This window comes from Palaemon carinicauda, chromosome 31, assembly GCF_036898095.1.
Source record: "Palaemon carinicauda isolate YSFRI2023 chromosome 31, ASM3689809v2, whole genome shotgun sequence".
Classification (NCBI taxonomy): Eukaryota; Metazoa; Arthropoda; class Malacostraca; order Decapoda; family Palaemonidae; genus Palaemon; species Palaemon carinicauda.
Window position 1 is genome coordinate 10250130 of NC_090755.1, and position 23394 is coordinate 10273523.

Consider the following 23394-nt stretch of genomic DNA (forward strand, 5'->3'; position numbering starts at 1 on the left):
CATTCGACTGAGATTGACCATGGTTGACAAATAGCATGTGCAGACTTTCAGTACAAAATATTTTTCTTAACTCTCCAGAAAGCTAGAGGGTACTCGTGCATAAAAGACAGCCGCTGTGCAAGCACTTGTATACCAATACATATCTTTGGGGAAGGAATGTTCCAAGTAAGTATTGTATTCTCTCTCCTGGAAAAATTCACTGTCAAATGAATAGACGCCTGCAAACATGAAAATGTTCCAAGTCGGATGAATAAGCAAAATAAACAGGCACTCTTCCTTATTGGGCTGTGCACGAGCATGTAAGTGAACTAGCACAAAAAGGTGACGTGATGCTCCACTACGAGGTTGACGCTCCCAGAGAGCATGCAAATACGAGCATGTGAGGTGGCATTCCCGTATTAGCGTGCAATCGCGAATAGGCGACATGGCATTCCTTTAAGATCATATGAGGTGGCGCAAAAGTGGGCACGCATAATTGCAAACAGGCTAGGTGACGCTCCCTTAGGAGCAAACAATTTCGAACAGGAGTCATGGTATGTACTCCCGTATGGGCACATGATGCTAAACATGCGAGATGGCGTTCCCATAGGAGTGTGTGATCGCAAACAGATGCGACAACATTTTTGTAGGAAAGCGCGATAGCGAGTTAATGAGGTGGCACTCTTAGGATCCAGCGAGCAAACAGTAGTACTGTGTTAATGGGTAAATGGCATTCTTGTGGGAGAGTTCAATCACATACAGGTGAGATGGCACTACCATAGGAGTGCAATTCCTTGGAAGTGTGCAACCCCATAATAGCATTCTGATGCGTAGTAGAGCATAATTTTGCCATTTCTTAATTAGTCCCATTGAAGGATTGAGCAACACTGTCATAGGTCACGGATATGTAACTTCTATCAATCGACTTAAAGGACTAATTATCCCCACATAAAGGATGATGCCCTTTTTTTTTCTTCCATTTTTGCTTCAAGTCCGATAAATGCGTGGATTCACTGTTAGCGCTAAGAGACGAAAGTGTGGCAGAGATTTAGGAATAAGTTGAAGCTCTCCTCTCGACGGTGTGCAACTATGCTTCGGTCTTTAATCATGATGACAATGTCATTACAAGTACACACTAACAACAATAATAATAATAATAATAATAATAATAATAATAAACAGCCAGCAACATGAATGCTTTTAACAAGAGCAAAAACTGTATGTAAGTAGCTTACACAGAAATTGTGAGTCACCTACACTTGACCAAAAAACTGCAAAGAACTTGTCTCCAATAAATTACCCTCAACACAAGTGATTGCTACCCATAAACTAGAAAAAAAAAAAAAAAAAAAAAAAAAAAAAAAAAAAAAAAAAACAGCCAGTTAATAGCGCCAGTACATAAGAAATTCTCCGAAGGCCAAAAACATAGTGGCTACTTGGTGTACTTGCTGTGGGGCAGGGATTCTCGGGCCCCTGCCAGCAACTACCAACACCTCCTTAAAGATTTGTGTATTTATGTAGGAACAAACATTTCTTATTACCAAACTTCAGCGATCAATCCAGCTCCTGGAAAAGATGTTCCAGATTTTGACTGAAACACAGAGGAAGCAAACACATATTAAAGCATAGGGCATTATCATAATGAATGACATGCATAAATAAACAAAAAATTTTAATTCAGTAGAGTATTTTTTTAAACATTTCTAGTTACACATACCTTCATAAACGGAAGTTGGTGCATTCGACTGATCATCAGACCTTCTCTGAACAAGACGGGACTCTTCAGCTACATCATTAAACCAAATTTGAGACAACTGGTGTACTTTTCCATCGCAGGAAACTAGAACAGGTTCGGCATTGGACTCTAGTATCTGACTATTATCATCTTGCCTCGTTTCATACTGTTGATCAACGCATTGGTCCTGTAAGAAATATTGCTTCGTGAATCTGCAGCAATATTCCATGTTTGTAGTGATAGTACACATTTAATGTGAAAAATGTTATTTTTATTAATAAAATAAATTTTTGAATATACTTACCCGGTGATTATATAAGCTGCAGCTCTGCTGCCCGACAGAAAAACTCTATGGTCAAAATACGCCAGCGATCGCTATGCAGGAGGGGGTGTACATCAACAGCGCCATCTGTCGAGCAGGTACTTAGTACTCCATGTAAACAAAGAACCAATTTTCTCCTCGGTCCACTGGGTCTCTATTGGGGAGGAAGGGAGGGTCCTTTAATATATAATCACCGGGTAAGTATATTCAAAAATTTATTTTATTAATAAAAATAACATTTTTCAATATTAAACTTAGCCGGTGATTATATAAGCTGATTCACACCCAGGGGGGTGGGTAGAGACCAGCATTACATGTTTACATTATTATGAGCTAAGTATTTTGTATTTCATTTTAGCAGTTATTCAAAATAACAAACATAAAATAAATAAGTACCTGGTAAGGAAGTCGACTTGAACAATTACTCTGCCTTTATAAGTACGTCTTCCTTACTGAGCCTCGCGATCCTCTTAGGATGCTGAGCGACTCCTAGGAGCTGAAGTATCAAGGGTTGCAACCCATACTAAAGGACCTCATCAAAACCTCTAATCTAGGCCCTTCTCAAGAAAAGAATTTGACCACCCGCCAAATCAACCAGGATGCGAAAGGCTTCTATGCCTTCTGGACAACCCAAAAAACAACAATAAAAAACATTTCAAGAGAAAGATTAAAAAGGTTATGGAATTAGGGGAATGTAGTGGTTGAGCCCTCACCCACTACTGCACTCGCTGCTACGAATGGTCCCAGGGTGTAGCAGTTCTCGTAAAGAGACTGGACATCTTTAAGATAAAAAGACGCGAACACTGACTTGCTTCTCCAATAGGTTGCGTCCATTATACTCTGCAGAGATCTATTTTGTTTAAAGGCCACTGAAGTTGCGACAGCTCTAACTTCATGTGTCCTTACCTTCAGCAAAGCAAGGTCTTCCTCATTCAGATGGGAATGAGCTTCTCGTATCAACAGTCTGATATAATAGGAAACTGCATTCTTTGACATAGGTAAAGAAGGTTTCTTAATAGCACACCATAAAGCTTCTGACTGTCCTCGTAAAGGTTTAGTTCGTCTTAAATAGAACTTAAGAGCTCTAACAGGGCATAAGACTCTTTCTAGTTCATTTCCAACCAAATTAGAAAGGCTTGGAATATCGAACGATTTCGGCCAAGGACGAGAAGGTAGTTCGTTTTTGGCTAGAAAACCAAGCTGTAAAGAACATGTAGCCGTTTCAGATGAAAATCCGATGTTCCTGCTGAAGGCGTGTATCTCACTGACTCTTTTAGCTGTTGCTAAGCAGACGAGGAAAAGAGTCTTTAAAGTGAGATCTTTAAAGGAGGCTGATTGTAGTGGCTCGAACCTTTCTGACATAAGGAATCTTAGTACCACGTCTAAATTCCAACCTGGTGTGGCCCAACGACGCTCCTTCGAGGTCTCAAAAGACTTAAGGAGGGCCTGTAGATCTTTGTTGTTAGAAAGATCTAAGCCTGTGTGACGGAAGACTGCTGCCAACATGCTTCTGTAACCTTTGATCGTGGGAGCTGAAAGAGATCTTTCCTTCCTCAGGTATAATAGGAAGTCAGCTATTTGGGTTACAGAGGTACTGGTTGAGGATACTGATACTGACTTGCACCAGCTTCGGAAGACTTCCCACTTCGACTGGTAGACTCTAAGAGTGGATGTCCTCCTTGCTCTAGCAATCGCCCTGGCTGCCTCCTTCGAAAAGCCTCTAGCTCTCGAGAGTCTTTCGATAGTCTGAAGGCAGTCAGACGAAGAGCGTGGAGGCTTGGGTGTACCTTCTTTACGTGTGGCTGACGTAGAAGGTCCACTCTTAGAGGAAGAGTTCTGGGAACGTCCACCAGCCATTGAAGTACCTCGGTGAACCATTCTCTCGCGGGCCAGAGGGGAGCAACTAACGTCAACCTTGTCCCTTCGTGAGAGGCGAACTTCTGCAGTACCTTGTTGACAATCTTGAACGGGGGGAATGCATAAAGGTCTAGATGGGACCAATCCAGTAGAAAAGCATCTATATGAACTGCTGCTGGATCCGGGATTGGCGAGCAATAATTTGGGAGCCTCTTGGTCATCGAGGTTGCAAAGAGATCTATGGTAGGTTGGCCCCATGTGGCCCATAGTCTCTTGCACACATTCTTGTGTAGGGTCCATTCTGTTGGGATGATTAGACCCTTCCGACTGAGGCAGTCCGCCCTGACATTCATGTTGCCTTGAATGAACCTCGTTACTAGAGACAGGTTTAGATCTCTTGACCAGGTGAGGAGGTCCCTTGCGATCTCGTACAACGTCATAGAATGGGTCCCTCCTTGCTTGGAGATGTACGCCAAGGCCGTGGTGTTGTCTGAGTTCACCTCCACCACCTTGCCTAGAAGGAGGGACTTGAAGCTTTTCAAGGCCAGATGAACTGCCAGTAGCTCCTTGCAGTTGATGTGTAACGCTCTTTGATTCGAGTTCCAAGTTCCCGAGCATTCCCGACCGTCTAATGTCGCACCCCAGCCCGTGTCCGATGCGTCCGAGAAGAGAACGTGGTTGGGGGTCTGAACAGCCAGGGGCAGACCCTCTCTGAGGTAGATGTTGTCCTTCCACCAAGTCAGTGATGACTTCATCTTCTCGGAAATGGGGATCGAGACCGCTTCTAGCGTCTTGTCCTTTCTCCAGTGAACAGCTAGGTGAAATTGAAGGGGACGGAGGTGCAGTCTCCCTAACGCAATGAACTGGTCCAGGGATGAAAGCGTCCCTATCAGACTCATCCACTGTCTGACTGAACATCGGTCCTTCTTTAGCATGTTCTGGATGCATCCTAGGGCTTGACTTGTTCTGGGGGCCGACGGAAAAGCCCGAAAAGCTTGACTGTGAATCTCCATCCCTAAGTACACAATAGTTTGGGATGGGACCAGTTGGGACTTTTCCATATTGACCAGGAGACCCAATTCCTTGGTCAGATCTAGAGTCCACTTTAGATTCTCCAGACAGCGACGACTGGAAGAGGCTCTTAGAAGCCAGTCGTCCAAATAGAGGGAGGCTCTGATGTCCGCTAAATGCAGGAATTTGGCAATATTCCTCATCAGTTTCGTAAAGACAAGAGGCGCCGTGCTTAGGCCAAAGCACAGGGCTTGAAATTGGTAGACAACCTTCCCGTAAACGAACCTTAGAAAAGGTTGGGAATCTGGGTGGATGGGGACGTGAAAGTAAGCGTCCTTTAGGTCTAAAGAGACCATCCAGTCTTCCTTCCTGACCGCTGCTAGCACAGACTTTGTCGTCTCCATGGAGAACGTCTGCTTTGTGACAAAGACATTCAGAGCACTGACGTCTAGCACCGGCCTCCACCCTCCTGTCTTCTTTACCACTAAGAAGAGACGGTTGTAGAAGCCCGGGGATTGATGGTCCCGCACTTTGACTACCGCTCCCTTTTCTAGTAAGAGAGACACCTCTTGCTTCAAAGCTAGTCTCTTGTCCTCCTCTCTGTACCTGGGAGAGAGGTCGATGGGAGACGTTGCTAAAGGGGGCTTGCGCAAGAACGGGATCTTGTACCCTTCTCTGAGCAACTTCACAGATTGTGCATCTGCGCCCCTGTTCTCCCAGGACTGCCAGTAGTTCTTGAGTCTGGCTCCCACTGCTGTCTGAAGAAGGTGGCAGTCAGACTCTGCCTTTAAAGGACTTGGTACCTTTCTTCTTAATCCCACGTCTCCCTTCGGCACGAGCACCTCCTCTGCTGGAGGCTCTGCCACGAAAGGGCGGAATAAATCTTGACGCTGGAGTATCCATCCTGGGTCTAGACACGGTAGGCAAAGGGGTGGCTTTGCGGGCAGATGACGCAACCAGGTCATGCGTGTCTTTTTGAATCAAGGAGGCAGCAATCTCCTTGATCAACTCCTCTGGGAAAAGGCACTTTGAGAGAGGAGCAAACATAAGTTCCGATCTCTGACATTGCGTTACTCCAGCTGACAAGAAGGAGCAAAGGTTTTCCCGTTTCTTGAGGACCCCGGAAACGAACGAAGCCGCAAGCTCACTGGAACCGTCCCGTATGGCCTTGTCCATGCAGGACATAATGAGCATGGAAGTTTCCTTGTCAGAAGGGGAGGTCTTCCTGCTCAACGCTCCCAAACACCAATCCAAAAAGTTAAAAACCTCGAAGGCTCTGAACACTCCTTTCATCAGATGGTCTAAGTCTGAAGGAGTCCAACAAATCTTGGAGCGTCTCATGGCTAGCCTGCGGGGAGAGTCTACTAGACTTGAGAAGTCGCCCTGGGCAGAGGCAGGAACTCCCAAGCCGAGAACTTCTCCCGTGGCATACCAGACGCTCGATCTGGAAGCGAGTTTCGCAGGGGGAAACAAGAATGCTGTCTTCCCAAGGTGCTTTTTGGACTGCATCCAATCTCCCAACACTCTTAAAGCTCTCTTAGACGAGCGGGCGAGGACGAGCTTCGTAAAGGCAGGCGCGGATGACTGCGTGCCTAAAGCGAACTCAGATGGAGGAGAGCGTGGGGCTGCAGAAACAAACTGATCAGGATACATCTCCTTGAAGAGTGCAAGAACTTTCCTAAAGTCCAAGGAGGGAGGCGTGGTCTTGGGTTCGTCGATGTCCGTATGCGGGTCGTCAAAGTGTGCAGCGTCGTCATCATCAGAGAGTCCATCGTCTGAATACTGAGGAGGAAGCGGCAAAGGAGTAGGAATTGGCTGGTCAGCTGAGTCCGGCAGCACGGGTGCATGCGTGACTGCACTGGACGCAACGTCATGGAACTGTTGGCCAGTCTGTGAGCTGGCAACAACCATAGCAGCGCGGGGGCGCAAAGCGTCTACTCCTGACTGTCTAGTCTGCTGTGGGCGAGTAGTGGTAACCACACTGGGTTGCGGAGGTTGACGCACAGCGTCAAAACAAAACAACTTAGGTTGTTGTTGTAACTCGCGAACGTCAACGGAGGGTTCCGTGCGTCGCTGAACGTCAACATGCGGCTGGCAGGGTACACTGCGCATGGGTGGCGGGACTCTCACAGCTGGAGTGCGGCAGAAGGTCGCCTCAGCGTCCACTGGACGCACAACCGTGGTTGGTTGTAGGCTAACGGGTGGTGCAGCGTCAACCTTCTCCGCACGAAAGTCCTGCATTAATGACGTTAACTGCGTCTGCATGGTCTGCAGCAAAGACCACTTAGGGTCTACAGTAGCAGGTGCGGCAACAGACGGTGTTACTGCCTGTTGCGGTACCGCTTTGCCTCTCTTAGGAGGTGTGCAGTCATCGGAAGACTGCAGCGAGTCCGAACTGACCCAGTGGCTACAACTGGGCCGTTGGACTCGCGCGGAAGGGACCGACTTGCGTTTAAGAGGCCGTGAGACCTTGGTCCATTGTTTCTTCCGAGAAACCTCTTCCGCAGACGAGGAATAAATGGGCTCTCTCGTCTTCTTGTGGGTGGGGCGATCTTGGTAAGATACGTCCGAAACCACGGAGGGAACGTCTGTCCGCTGATTAAAGCCTGTCGAACCCTTTGGTCGTACGACATTGCTTCTCCCCTGGGCTTGGGAGCTTGCAAGAGGTCCCGGACTGGGAGGACGACAGGCACGAACAGACGCACCCTCAAGCGCAACACTAACACTTTCCACAACACTACCACTCACTTTGTCACTACCCACTGCACTCTTACCCTTCAACTCCTTGACGTCTGCCATGAGTTGGTTACGGTCACTCGCCAATGACTCGACTCTCTCACCCAGAGCCTGGATGGCACGCATCATATCTGCCATCGAAGGTTGTTGAGTGCTAGAAGGGGGATCAGGAGCAACCACAACAGGGGAAGGAATAGGTTGTGGGGCATGAGGAGAGGAAATATCAACGGAGCGAGATGAACTTCTCCTGACTCTATCTCTCTCTAGCCTACATGAATATTTCAGGAATTCGAGAAAATCGAATTCCGAAAGCCCAACGCATTCCTCACATCGATCTTCCAATTGACAGGTTTTATCCCGACAATTGGAACAAACGGTGTGCGGATCGATAGAGGCCTTCGGAAGACGCCTTGAACAGTCCCTAGCACTACACTTTCTGTATTTAGGGACTTGAAAAGGGTCAGCCATCTTGAATTAGTCAAAGGGGAATTCACAATCTATCCAAGTCGTCAACAAATAATCCAAAAATCAATAAAAGAATGCAAGGATGTATTGAAGATAACCTCTGCAAAGCGAAAGCTAATAACTAGAAATGTGTACTTCACCAAAATCTGTGAAAACCAATCCAGTAAGCAACAGCGAATTTAGTAGGTCTTGCCGGTGGCACGAGAGAGAGAAAATTGGTTCTTTGTTTACATGGAGTACTAAGTACCTGCTCGACAGATGGCGCTGTTGATGTACACCCCCTCCTGCATAGCGATCGCTGGCGTATTTTGACCGTAGAGTTTTTCTGACGGGCAGCAGAGCTGCAGCTTATATAATCACCGGCTAAGTTTAATATTGAAAAATCACATTTCATTTAATTAAACTAATAAGTACTAGCTACAAAAACTTGAGTTTTGCTCTGTCTGACTTTGTAGGAACCAATAAAAAGTGTGTAGGTTAATAAGTAACTGTGTAAGTCTTACCTCTCCTATATAATAAAGAGCAAGTGTCCGGCTATACAGTATGTATGTATGTATGTATGTATGTATATATATATTTCTTTCTGGTCACAGTGAGCAGTATGACTTTTCATCACTCCCGTCCCTCGGGGAGAGTGGTCATACCTCGGCGAGAGGGGGGTGCCCCGAGAGGTACAATCAGAAACTACAATCTCCCACAAACAGCCATGTTGAAATTAGGAAAGGGGGAGGGGGTGGGTTGAATATGTGTGTAAATATCTATCTAAATACTCAACCGTCATTTCTGACTGGTCTTATACACTAGTTGTACGTAATAGCCTTCGTCAATATCTATGTATCAGACTGAGTAAAGGCAGATACATTTTATATTGAATGATAATTCAATTGAACCTGGACAGAAAACAAAAGATTAAGACTCAGTCTAACCTCAAGTTACCCTGCAATTTATGACAAATATCAAAGGGCGAGTAATTTATGTTGAAATCATATGCAGCTCAAGGTATCTAAAAAGCCTAAGAACTTGGTGACTAGGATTACTATTAGACCAGTACCTAGTGGGACTCCACAGTACACTAACCCCGATCAAGTAACTATCTAACTTCTTTCCCACTGCTATCCCTAAATTAAGGGGTTGGTTGCTTGAAGCGCCCTCTCCAATGTCTTTTATCAAAGGCATCCTCTTTTACCCCTATCATCCTTCACCTTACCTTGCCATCTAATTCTCTACCTCCCTCTTGATCTTCTCCCCCTGTATTTTGAAAATGAGGGTGGCAGAGAAAATGGGTTGAATTTTCCCAAAAAGTTTTCTTGCTCTGGATGGTGTTATTCCGCCACATATAGGCAGAGGTCTGTGTTTTGGGAGTGTTATGAGATAACCCACATTAGGGTACCAATTATTAATGAGCGTCTCCACTAACACCCCCCCCCCACCCCACCAAATAAGGAGAAATGACTATAATGTTGATTTCTTGCCTTATACAGGAGCGATGACTTTCACTTATCTTTGACCATTATTAATGGTGCAAATAACCATTTTTATGTTTTCCAAACCTCTTATATAAACCAGGGGTTAATATATGATACATTAATTTCTAGTTAAACAGTTATTTGCCACAAGATGCTCTCTGAGCAAATATCTGGCTTTAATTTTAGCCTTCTGGAAGTGTTTTAAACATTATAGATGCTGTCTGAGCAAAGATCTGGTAGTAATTTTAGCCTTCTGGAAATGTTGTAAACAATATAGAGGCTGTCTGAGCAAAGATCTGGAAGAGACTGCTTGGATAAAAACGCACGATGGTGAGATGAATTTCTGGAAAATCACCACTGAAAAGAAGTTTAAGAAAAGGTATAGGAAGAACATGTGATACGTGTGTTTTGAAGGATAAGGATAGGGAAGCTCGTCTTAGATACTCGAGCTATGCTACAAGAAGGGAAGAGGCAGAACTAATCAAGAGAGCTTTGCCATTTTTCTCTGTATGATTAATGAGTGATGGGGCATAATAACTCATGAATAGTTTTGTTAAAAGTTTTTATAGTTTATATAGATATTTATTTTAATGTTACAGTTCTTAAAATATTTTATTTTTCCCTGTTTCCTTTCCTCACTGGGCTATTTTCCCTGTTGGGGCCCCTGGGCTTATAGCATCCTGCTTTTTCAACTAAGGTTGTATCTTGGCAATTGATAATAATAATGATATTGATCAATGAAATACTGATTGATTGATTGATTTGGAGTTTTCTGGCATTGACGCCAATGTTGAAATTCTGAACGCCATTTTATTGCCAAGTTGCACTTTTCCCTTTTGACATTAGCTTTTGCCAGCTGTTCTGTTTTTTGTATGAGGTAATCATTGCCGGATTTTCTTTAACCAATTACAAGCTTCCCAATATCTATTCACAAGTTCCTGGATATTGCTATGGAACAGCTCTCTCTTTGAGTTCCAGCATGACTATCAACACATAAAAACATCATAAGTGGGAAGTACAATGACAAATTCGGAGATAATTTGTATTTTTCCTAACCATACAAACCTTAGCTATTTACATTGGGTTTACCTTTCGGCGTAGCTGAAATTGACGAGCCAATAGATTTTAACGAGGGTTAACTACCCCCGCGCTAGTTAGCGGGGGTAGGGGAAGGGGTAGCTTGCTACCCCTCCCCCCCACACACCGGTGATTTGCTTCACTTCACTTAGAGGTAGGACTTGACTTGGGGGACAGGGCTAGCGGGCAAATAAGTGTAAATAGCTAAGGTTTGTATGGTTAGGAAAAATACAAATTATCTCCGAATTTGTCATTTGTTCCGTAACCGAAATACAAACCACGCTATTTACATTGGGTGACTTACCCCTTAGGAAGGGTGGAAAGTCCCCAGCCTTACTGACTTTGGCTTTATCCGGGGACTCCGACTCCAAGTGAGTAGCACTCGAGAAAAGGAGTCCCTGCACCTTATACGTTCCTCACTTCGCAAGGACCGTGTGGCCTACATAAGTTGTGTGTGGAGGAAAGAGCGTGACTCGTCCTATGAAGTTGACTTTGAGACCTTTAGATAGGAATCCAGGATAGGACGTTCCCAATACCACCTCATCAGGGTATGGGGAACGCGACAGTATTAAGCTTAATACTAGGAGCACAAGGAAGCATGGTTTACCTGCAGAGGTTGAGGTCAGCTATGCGGAGACCAGGATGCTGCTTCCCCAAGAGAGGGGAGGAAGAAGAAAGAAGTAAGGGTCAGACATACTCTTTCATTCACGCAGACTAAAACCGGGTAACAACACCCTCAACCTACTGCTACTTGTCCATAAAGGAGCCTGAGGCTAGACCAGCTGTTGTGCAGCCACCACAGGGCCGATAGAAAAAGTATCGAGGCTCCTGTGGGTCACGTCCTGCAGGTAGTGGGCTGTGAAGGTCGTCTGACGCTTCCAGACCCCAGCTTGAAGTACCATCGTCACAGAGAAGTTTCTCTTGAAGGCCAGGGACGTAGCGATGCCCCTGACGTCGTGTCCCCTAGGACGATGTGACGGAGGAGGGTCTGGATTCAAGGCGTGATAGATAACCCTTCGAATCCAAGCCGAGATGGTGTTCTTGGTGACCCTCCTCTTCGTCCTGCCTGTGCTAACAAACAATGCTTGCACCTGAGGACGAACTGCAGCTGTTCTCTTCAAGTAACACCTCAGACTCCTCACTGGACATAATAGCAGCTGGTCTGGGTCGCTTGTTACAGAACGGAGACTCGCGACCCTGAAAGAGTCGAACCGTGGGTCCGGCACTCTAGGGTTCTGAGTCTTGGCAACAAACTCAGGGACGAACCCGGACGTTACCTCCCCCCATCCCCTTGAATGGGCGACGTCGTACGAGAGACCATGAAGTTCACTAACTCGTTTGGCAGAGGCCAAAGCTAGCAGGAAAGCCGTCTTCCAAGACAGGTGGCGATCAGAGGCCTGGCGTAATGGTTCGAAGGGAGGTCTCTTAAGAGACCTGCGGACCCGAACCACGTTCCAAGGAGGAGATCTCACTTCCGACTGAGGGCAGGTAAGCTCATAGCTACGTATGAGTAGAGAGAGTTCCAGCGAGGAAGAAATGTCTACTCCTTTCAGCCTAAAAGCCAAGCATAAGGCTGAGCGATAGCCTTTCACCGCTGAGACCGAAAGGCGCATTTCCTCCCGCAAATAGACGAGAAACTCCGCTATTGCTGGAATAGTGGCATCGAGTTGAGAAATACCCCTCCCAAGACACCAACCACAGAAGACTCTCCACTTCGCCTGGTAGACTCCCTCAGAGGACTTTCGCAGGTGCCGAGACATTCTCTCTGCGAAAAGCCTCTCTCCGTGAGGAGACGCTGGACAGTCTCCAGGCGTGAAGCCGAAGCGAGGCTACGGCTCTGTGGAAGATGTTGCAATGTGGTTGTCTGAGTAGCTCGTGTCGTGAGGGAAGTTCTCTCGGGAGCTCCGGGAACCATTCCGCGTGATGCCATATCGGAGCTATCAGAGTCATCGACAAGTTGACCGATAGTCTGGTCCTGTTGAGCACCCTTCTCATCAGACAGAACAGTGGGAAGGCGTACACGTCGATGTTGTCCCACCGTTGTTGGAAAGCATCTTGCCAGAGTGCCTTGGGGTCCGGGACTGGGGAGCAGTACAGGGGCAGTTTAAAATTCAAAGCTGTCGCGAACAGATCCACGGTCGGGGAACCCCACAAAGTCAGGACTTTGTTGGCTATCTGAGGATCCAAAGACCACTCGGTACTCACTATCTGCGAAGCCTTGCTCAGACTGTCGGCGAGCACATTCCTCTTGCCAGGAATGAAGCAAGCTGATAGTGTTATCGAGTGGACTTCGATCCACCTCAGAATCTCTACAGCAAGATGGGATAGTTGCTGCGAAAAAGTACCTCCCTGCTTGTTGAAATAAGCCACTACCGTGGTGTTGTCGCTCATCACCACCACGGAGTGACCCGCCAGGGTCCGTTGGAACTGTTGAAGAGCCAGGAAAACGGCCTTCATTTCTAGCAGGTTGATGTGCAGGTACTTTTCTGATTCTGACCAAAGGCCTGAGGTCCTCTGGTTCAGAATGTGTGGCCCCCACCCTTCTTTTGACGCATCCGAAAACAGTGTCAATTCCGGGGGGAGGACGAGAAGATCCACTCCCTTTCACAGGTTCTCGTCGACCAGCCACCACCGCAGGTCCGCCTGTTCCGAAGGTCCTATCGGGACCAGGAAGTCTGGGGAATCGAATCCTTGATTCCACCGGGACTTGAGCCGCCACTGCAGGGATCTCATCCTGAGACGGCCATTTGGAACCAGACGGGCCAGGGAGGACAGGTGACCTAAGAGACGCAACCACGATTGGGTAGGAAGCTCTTCTCGCCTGAGGAAGGGTTCCGCCACCCTCCTCAGCCTTGCTATCCTGTCGTCTGATGTAAAGGCTTTGTGGAGATTGGTGTCTAACAACATGCCTAGATAAACCAGTCGTTGGGATGGCTGCAGAGAGGACTTCTCGAGATTTACCACGATCCCCAGATCCTGGCAAAGTCCAAGAAGCCTGTCTCGGTGTCGAAGAAGGGTCGACTCCGAGTCTGATAGGATCAGCCAGTCGTCCAGATAACGGAGGAGACGGATACCGTTCCTGTGCGCCCAAGACGAAATCAAGGTAAACATTCTGGTGAACACCTGAGTTGCTGTGGAGAGACCGAAGCACAGCACCTTGAACTGGTAGGTCTTGCTGTCTAGGCTGAATCTCAAGTACTTCCTGGAAGACGGATGGATTGGGATCTGGAAGTACGCGTCCTTCAGATCCAGTGTGCACATGAAGTCTTGTGGTCTCACCGCAAGTCTGACCGTGTCTGCTGTCTCCATGCTGAACGGAGTTTGCTTGACAAACTTGTTCAGAGCTGAGAAGTCAATGACGGGTCTCCAGCCTCCAGACGCCTTCTTTACAAGAAAGAGTCGACTGAAGAAGCCTGGGGAGCCGTCGACGACCTCCTGGAGAGCATCCTTCTTGAGCATGGTCTCGACTTCAGCCCGAAGGCTAGCCCCTTTACCGATCCCATGGCATAGGAGCTCAACGACACTGGATTCGCTGTCAGGGGAGGTTGAGATGTCGGGGAGGTTGAGATGTCGTGAATGGGACGCGATACCCTTCGCCGATAACGGAGACCATCCAAGCATCGGCCCCATGTTGCTGCCACCTGTGCACGCAACTTTGAAGGCATCCCCCCATAGGTGGACACGCGGGGGGACTGCCACTCCTAGCGTTTGCGGCCGCTCCCTCTAGGAGTCTTGCCTCCCCTAGAGGACTTACCGCCCCTCTTGTCCTTGGCAGGAAAGGGCTGGGGCTTAGACACCACTTTCTTAGCTGCCGGCGCCTGCTTCGGTGTCTTGCGAGGCTGCTGCTGATGTTGCTGCGGAGCTGGAGGCTTATAGGGCCGAGATGCAAGGGCCCTTTGGAGAAGGGAGTCCTGACTAGACTTCCTCCACCTCTCAGCTATACGTTCCATGTCCTGGGGCTCAAACAAATTCCCCCGAGGAGGGAGGCGTGTCTGAGCCTGTTGACATCCACGGCGGGGACCTTCGGATGGATCTTCTCGGTCACCGCATCACGACCCTTGAGCACCGAGTTGGCCCACAGGTTGGTAACCTGATGTGCCAGGAACTCGATGGAGCTAGTGCCCGAGAGGAGGAAGGTCTCAAGGGCCTTCCTATTGCTCTCCTTAGACAGATCCTCAGAGCGCAATAGGATGCCCAGAGAACCTAGCCAAACATCTAGCCACGAAGTGGCCTGCATGGCGCACTTCGCGACCTTCTCATGGCTTAGGATCTCCGACGCCGAGAACGTCACCTGCCGGGCAGAGAGCTTCTCAAGAGGAACTCCCCTAGTAAGCTCTTCTACCGAATGGTGGGGGTGAAGAGCAAGGCTAGACTCCCCCATGATCTCAAAATACCTCCTCTGCTGGAGACGAGGAGGTGGGAGGAGTTTGTTCCCGGCAGAGGAACGACTGGAGGTAGCAAGTACTGCGAGCTGAGCGTTGGCCCTGGCTCTGGCACTCTTCAGCCCCTGGGACCAGGGCAGAGCCGCGCTGGCCTTTAGGGGCTTCTGAGTTCCATAAACCTGATCCAGGACCATGTCCTTGCCTTCACGGGGGGCGATCACAGGGTCCTTGAACGCGTTGAGCTGTCTCATCAGGCCCAAGACCCTACCAGAAGGCATGCTCAGACTCTTGCTGCTCTCCTCCCTGCGGACTGGCAGCTAAGTCTCCTGTCCCCGGAAGCTCTTCCTGGGGAGACACGTGGATGTTCTCTCGGGGTCTATCTGGTTCCTGACCAATACGTGAAGAAGACTTCGGCAATATCTTGGAGTCCTTGGGTTCCCTCCTGGGCGGGATACAAGACTCCAGCAAAGTGGTCTAGTAGGCACCTTCCGCGCGAGACGATTCTCCTCCACGAGGAGGTGACTCCCCCCTTGGTGCCGAGGGGGAGACCGCCACCTCACTGGACTCTCCCGAGGACGGAGAAGCCTCGTCTACGGGAGAAGGAGAAAACGACTGCGAAGGGGACGGGGCTTTCCTGACGGACCTCTTAGGAACCAACTTCTCCCTGGGAGAAGTCACCACGAAGTCCACTCCTCTCCTTCTCTTCAGCGGGGGCGAGGCCGTCGCTGGCTTGTGTCCTAGATCGGCGAGTGCCAGCTTCATAGCCTTCACTAACGCCCGCATCAAAGGACCAAACCAGGACTGCCGAGACACGGACACAGAGTCCGAAATTCCCGCTGCAGGGAAGGGGATCCGGCGATCCTTCAGAGTGGACACCACTGGACCTGCCTGCAAAAAAGAAGGGGAAGAAAGTTGCCTTGACCTCTACGAAGGTCCTTCCTTGTCCTGCAAAAGAGACCTGCGCTTAGGTGGAGGCGATCCCGACTGCGACCTGGCGACACGCGTCCCTGCTGCTGCCGCGAGGTGCGGAACCCGACGCGAACGGGGGTCGTGCTAACGCTCACGTGAGGGTGACACGAAAGAGTCGTACGCGAGGGGCTGTTGGAGCGCAGGCGCGCAATCGCGCGGAAACAAACGAGCACGGGCGCGTAGGCGAGTGAGCGCGTGGGCGAGCTGGAGAGTGAACGCGCTGGCGAGTGAACGTGCTGGCGCGTGGGCGAACGACAGCGCTCAGGAGACCGCTGAGGGCCAGGGGACCAATATTGTCCTGGAGACCTGTGACGCGTGGGCGAGCGATGGCGCGTAGAACGCCCAGGCGAGCGACCACGCATGGGCGAGCTGATCGCAGGGGACCTATGTTTCTCCGGATCTGCTGGGCGCTGACGCGTAGGAGAGCGCTTGCGCGCAGGCGATGGATCCCGATGAGGATCTGGAGATCGCCGGCGCTCAGGGGAACGCTGATGCGCAGGTGATAGTTGACGCGCAGAAGATCGCTGACGAGCAGGAGAACGTTGACGCGTCGGAGATCGCTGTCGTGCTGGAGAACGCTGGCGAGCAGGGAGACGGCGCGTAGAAGGCTGCGCAGGAACTGTCGGCGCGACGCGCAAAGGCGAACGCTTGCGAGTGGGCTCCGGAAGAGGAGGCGCGTGGGCATGCAGGAACTCTAGATGTACGCGCAGGAGACCGCGCGCGTTGCTGCGCAGGAGAAAGCTGACGAGCAGGATCGCGAGGGCGAGGAGAAGTTGAGTCCTTAACCGAGTCCTTAACCAAGTCCTGAACCAGAGTTCTAGGGCGCGTGTCAGGAACTGGAAGCGCAGGTGCGCGTTGACGAGCAGGAGATCTAGTGCGCTCAGGAGACCGTTGGCGCGCTGGGCGCGCAGCAGGAACAGGAGAATGTTCGTTGTCCTTAGGAGAGCGCTGGCGAGCAGTAGGGCGTTGATCATCAGAAGAGCGCTGGCGATCAGGAGAGCGTTGGTGTGCAACTATGCGTGAACGCGCAGAAGGGCGCGCAGGGGAACCCTGACGCACAAGGGAAGCGCCCACAACGTGGGCGCCATCCCTTTGCTCCGAAGGGACCGGTGCCTGTCGGCTGACAAGATCAGACTGCTGGCCGTCTGCACAGGAAGTAGAAGGTCTGGAAGGCGTGGGAGAACGTGAACGATCCCCGGAGAGGTCTAAGGACGCGGCTGCTACAGACTGCTTCTGGTGAGGAGAGTCCCTATCGGAGGAAGGAGGAGGAGAAGACTCGAAAAGGCGCCTCTTGACACCCTTATAGGGAGACGGGAGGCCCTTGAGGCGAAGCGGACGATGAGCCTTACGGCTAAGGTGGCCACGAGGGAGGTCGTCAGGATCATCAGTCCTCCGAAGAGGAGTCTCAGTCAGAGTGCTCCACTGAGGGGGAGACTTAGACGCAGGAGAGCCCGTAGGACCCCCTTCCCCCTCCGAATTATGTACAGAAGGGGGAGGAGAGCCTTCAACATCAGGAGCCGCAGAGGTTTGACCAGACTTGTCGGAAGCCTCTGCCACCACGACGTCAACGATAGACAGCGGCCCCTAACTGAATAAGGTCAAACAGGGCTTCCTTGGAGGGCAGGCCCTTAAGCCCCAAGGAACCCCAAAGCTGAAAAAGATCATCATTATACATAGAGTTAACATTAACAAAATCCTCCCCCGGAGGAGGAGGAGGAACCGCCCCGCTATGGGAGGCGACGCCCTCTCCCGCACCCCGAGGTCGGGAAACAGAACTAGGGCCTGCGCTCCCACTCGGCGGCCTCTCACTAGGAGCCGGATGAGGGGGGGCTTCGGAGGAGGTTTGGGCGGCGGAAGAAGAGTCCCGAGAGCCTTCCTCCTTCAAGGCAACCCTCGAAAGAGAACGGTCTCTCTTGGACTTCTTCTTATGCCAGCGGGCAAACCTCTCCCACTGGGAGGCAGACCACTCACTACATGTATTTTCACTATCACACCGTCGGCCTCGACACTGTGGGCAAAGGGTGTGAGGATCGGTATCCACCGCAGACATGAAGGTACCGCAAAGGCGGCCGGCAATCCCAAGGCACTTGCGCATGATGAACACCAAAGGGCGAGGCCAACTTCAATCACACAAAGCTGAGGAAAAGCAAAGAAAAGATTAAGGCTGTCAAAAACGAGGACGATAGACAGGCACGTCTGCACATCGTCCGAACCAAACGTGAAGTGGAGCAAATCACCGGTGTGTGTGTGTGTGTGGGGGGGGGGGGGGTAAGCAAGCTACCACTTCCCCTACCCCCGCTAACTAGCGCGGGGGTAGTTAACCCTCGTTAAAATCTATTGGCTCGTCAATTTCAACTACGCCGAAAGGTAAACCCAATGTAAATAGCGTGGTTTGTATTTCGGTTACAGAACAAATCTACTTTGAAATTTAGTGTAATTTGTCCCTTCGATAATTGATTATGCTGAAAACGGCTTTCTGTATACCCAGTATAGCTATTGTTGCTCAACTGACTATCCATGAAATAATGACCCCCGAGATTGGCATGCAGTGCTCATCCACGAACCGCTTGCCAGAACAGAGGAGTAGTGAGATTATTTGCGAATCAAGCGAGCCACGGCAGAGACATGTGAATTATAGGCAAGTAAAGGTGTCACGCAGTGGCCATAAAACCTGTTATTCTACATTAAAATGCTTGGAAGTATCAAATAAATTGACCATAGATTTTTCAAACGCTTGTCACGGCTATAATCGGTCCAAATTTGGTTATGCCCAGCCCTTGAAATTTCCTGTGTTCGCAGCACCGCCTGTAGGCCAATTGAACAGCCGCGTGATGTCATACCAGGAACACCTGATTTCCCTGGCAATGGCGGACACATAGGAAAATACGAGCGATACTGAAGAAATCAGCTTTGGATTTCACCGATACAGATGACAAAAATGACCCACAATTATAAATTTTGACAGCTGAATGTCGGGGCAGTATTCAGCATTATAGATTTAAGCCGGAGCGCTCATCTTCAGAAGAAAATGAGGAAAGTTCCGACGAGGGCAGCAACAGAGAAAACACCGAGGAAGACCGGCGACTTGAAGATTTATTTTGGTTGGTTTCTCAGACTAAAACATTCGGTGTGTTTGTTTTATTTATATATATATATATATATATATATATATATATATATATATATATATATATATATATATATATATAATTGTCAAAAAGAGAGAGAGAGAGAGAGAGAGAGAGAGAGAGAGAGAGAGAGAGAGAGAGAGAGAGAGAGAGAGAGAGAGAGATTTTTAATAATGCATCTTTCTGTATAATGAATGTTATAATACATAATTAGGTATGTTAAGCTAAACTAGGCCTCAACTGTTTAGTCAACATAATAGCAAATTGAATTAGGCCTATTTACATACTACTGGACTTTATATTTATATCAATTTCTGGTCATGGGGTACAAAGAACATTATTCTAAGATTCTATTTCTAATAGATTCATGGGAGATATTCAACTGAAACCATTCAAGCAAAGTATTTAAAAAGGGATTTTGACGAAGGAGAAATCTATTTCTGGGCTCAACCTGTGTCGCTCCGTGAAATGCTCCTTAAAGCACCATTTCTGAGGCATAATTATTGCTAAATATACCAGAGAAAAAAAGGATGCATGGAATGCCAGGAATAAACCCAACTCGCTCACTCTATGAGTGTCGGTATAGTTACTGGGGCGTGATAGAACCACAACCATAGGTCTCTGATAGAACCACAACCATAGGTCTCTGATAGAACCACAACCATAGGTCCCTGATAGAACCACAATCATAGGTCCCTGATAGTACCACAACCATAGGTCCCTGAGAGAACCACAACCATAGGTCCCTGATAGAACCACAATCATAGGTCCCTGAGAGAACCACAACCATAGGTCCCTGATAGTACCACAACCATAGGTCCCTGATAGTACCACAACCATAGGTCCCTGAGAGAACCACAACCATAGGTCCCTGAGAGAACCACAACCATAGGTCCCTGATAGGACCACAACCATAGGTCCCTGATAGAACCACAACCATAGGTCCCTGATAGTACCACAACCATAGGTCCCTGATAGTACCACAACCATAGGTCCCTGATAGAACCACAACCATAGGTCCCTGATAGTACCACAACCATAGGTCCCTGATAGAACCACAACCATAGGTCCCTGATAGAACCACAACCATAGGTCCCTGATAGTACCACAACCATAGGTCCCTGATAGAACCACAACCATAGGTCCCTGATAGAACCACAACCATAGGTCCCTGATAGTACCACAACCATAGGTCCCTGATAGAACCACAACCATAGGTCCCTGATAGAACCACAACCATAAGTCCCTGATAGAACCACAACCATAGGTCCCTGATAGAACCACAACCATAGGTCCCTGATAGAACCACAACCATAGGTCCCTGATAGAACCACAACCATAGGTCCCAGATAGTACCACAACCATAGGTCTCTGATAGAACCACAACCATAGGTCCCTGATAGAACCACAACCATAGGTCCCTGATAGTACCACAACCATAGGTCCCTGAGAGAACCACAACCATAGGTCCCTGATAGAACCACAACCATAGGTCCCTGATAGTACCACAACCATAGGTCCCTGAGAGAACCACAACCATAGGTCCCTGATAGTACCACAACCATAGGTCCCTGATAGAACCACAACCATAGGTCCCTGAGAGAACCACAATCATAGGTCCCTGATAGAACCACAACCATAGGTCCCTGATAGAACCACAACCATAGGTCCCTGAGAGAACCGCAACCATAGGTCCCTGATAGTACCACAACCATAGGTCCCTGATAGAACCACAACCATAGGTCCCTGATAGAACCACAACCGTAGGTCCCTGAGAGAACCACAATCATAGGTCCCTGATAGAACCACAACCATAGGTCCCTGATAGAACCACAACCATAGGTCCCTGAGAGAACCGCAACCATAGGTCCCTGATAGTACCACAACCATAGGTCCCTGATAGTACCACAACCATAGGTCCCTGATAGAACCACAACCATAGGTCCCTGATAGAACCACAACCATAGGTCCCTGAGAGAACCACAACCATAGGTCCCTGATAGTACCACAACCATAGGTCCCTGATAGAACCACAACCATAGGTCCCTGAGAACCACAACCATAGGTCCCTGAGAGAACCACAACCATAGGTCCCTGATAGTACCACAACCATAGGTCCCTGATAGAACCACAACCATAGGTCCCTGATAGAACCACAACCATAGGTCCCTGATAGAACCACAACCATAGGTCCCTCACCAGTTAGACCTCTCCCTCATCAACATCACCCGGAACAATTTTACCAAAATATCGGTAATTGGACTGGAACTAACTAAAATGTAATGTGTGCCCCCATTTGATGTGTACATTCAGCACTAGCAAGGGTAAAATAGATCAATTAACCAGTATTTATAGAGGCTGGTATTTAGTAAATACTGTAGGCATACTGGTTAAAATCTAGACATGAAATTATGTAAATTATGGGTTGGGGCATAGTGAACAATGGTGTTAGCGCACTCCAAAATCAAACCATTGTTCTCTACCCCTGGGTAATGCCATAGCCCCTGCACCAAGGTCTTCCACTGTTTTGGGTTAGAGATCTCTGGCTTGAGGGTACACTTTGGCACACTATTCTATCTTATTTCTCTTCCACTTGTTTTTTTAATAGTTTTTATAATTTATATATTTAAGATTAATTTTAACGTTATTATTGTTCTTGAAATATTTCATTTCAATTACTTCTCTTTTAGTTTCCTTATTTCCTTTCCTCACTGGGCAGTTTTCCCTGTTGGAGCCCCCGTACTTATAGTATTCTGGTTTTCCAATTAGGGTTGTACCTTGGCAAGTATTAATAATAATAATATTCTAAGTCAGCCGTAATCATACATACCAGTGACCGCTATCATACATACACCCTGAAAAATCATGTCACGGAAAACCAGGAAATTGTATTGTGACCTAACCTATGGGGGGGGGGGGGGGGGGGGGTTTGAGAGTCTGTGCGACCACTTCCTTAAAGTAAGGAATTTGTCCACCCATTACCGAGGTAACTTTATGGTAAAACACGGAACAATATTTCTAAGAGGGGAAAAACTTTAAACTTTAACTACAGCAAATGATATGATGTGCTTTCGGAGTGCATGTATAATAGCAGCCACTTGTGTGTATGATGATGGTTAACTAAGAATACAGCAGTGTAAAGGGGGGGGGGGGGGGGCTGCAAGGATGCTGGCCCTGCCCTCATAGGGTAAGTAGGTAAGAACACGGCTTTGTAGGTTTGGTGGGGGGGTGGGGTGGAAGTTTAGTTTACCTGGTGTCCATATTCTAAGCTCGCTGGAGGAACGGGCCGCTGATATACAAAGGGGAGCCTTTGTATATCAACGGCCAGTTCCTAATGCGTTCAATAAAAATGGACATCAACTAACCTAAACTTTCCCCCCTAACCTAACCTACAAGCTGTGTCCTTACCTACTTACCTAACAGGGGGGGGGGGAGGTTGGCTAACGTCCCCCGCCACCCCCTTACACTGCCGTATACAAAGTTAGACAATAATAGATACAGGTGGCCGCTATTATACATAAACCGTAAACCTTAACTACGTCATATAATTACATTATTGCTCTTCATCAATTAGTTTAATTTGGGTAGTGGGGGGTAATTCTATCCTTTCCTCACTGAGCTATTTTCCTTGTTTGAGCCACTGAGCTTATAGCATCCTGCTTTTCCAACTAGGGTTATAGCTTAGCAAATAATAATAATGTAGAGAAATCTTATGACCCATGCTAGCCGCTACGACAGTGGACTGTCTTCAAAGGTAAATATACCTTAGACTAAAATGATTCTCACCCTTTTTCGCTTCCGCTGCATCGGGAGTTTATCTTCCTCCATCGCGTATATAGTCAAAATGCCTTTTAGTCTAATGTACCGAGGAATTGCTTCAAAAGGGCAAGATTTCAAGACGATTCACTTACATCCCTTAGTTTCTTCTCTCTAGACTCTCACTAACAGGGTAACAGGGTTGCCATTTAGGATTTTGAAAACGCGCTATAGGATCTTCCAAAAAAGTGCCAGATCCTTTCTTAAAACGCGCTATAATTCCTCAAATTCGAGTCATCGGCAAGGAACCCGCGTAAGAAAAAATAAATAAAATACAAAGGCCTTATAAAAATGTAGATGGAGTTATAATATGCTATAAAGATATGCTAAAAATAAATCTAACAATGAAATCCCAGAGAATATGTCAATCTGCTGTAAGGCTTTAGTAATGACCCACATTTCTGATGTATACATGAAAACTGGTAGGACCATATCTGATTAAATATTTGGT

The 23394-nt window shown here is 48.1% G+C and overlaps 1 protein-coding gene across 1 annotated transcript in view; it reads right to left on the reverse strand.

Moving 5' to 3' along the window:
• Nucleotides 1-23084, reverse strand: part of LOC137624264 (titin-like) — a 52466-nt gene extending 29382 nt beyond the window's left edge. Inside the window, 2 exon segments of the mRNA XM_068354800.1 lie at nucleotides 1697-1901; nucleotides 22914-23084. Of these exon segments, the coding sequence (XP_068210901.1) occupies nucleotides 1697-1901; nucleotides 22914-22955 (247 nt within the window). The 5' untranslated portion in view covers nucleotides 22956-23084.
• Between the last annotated feature and the right edge of the window lie 310 nt (nucleotides 23085-23394).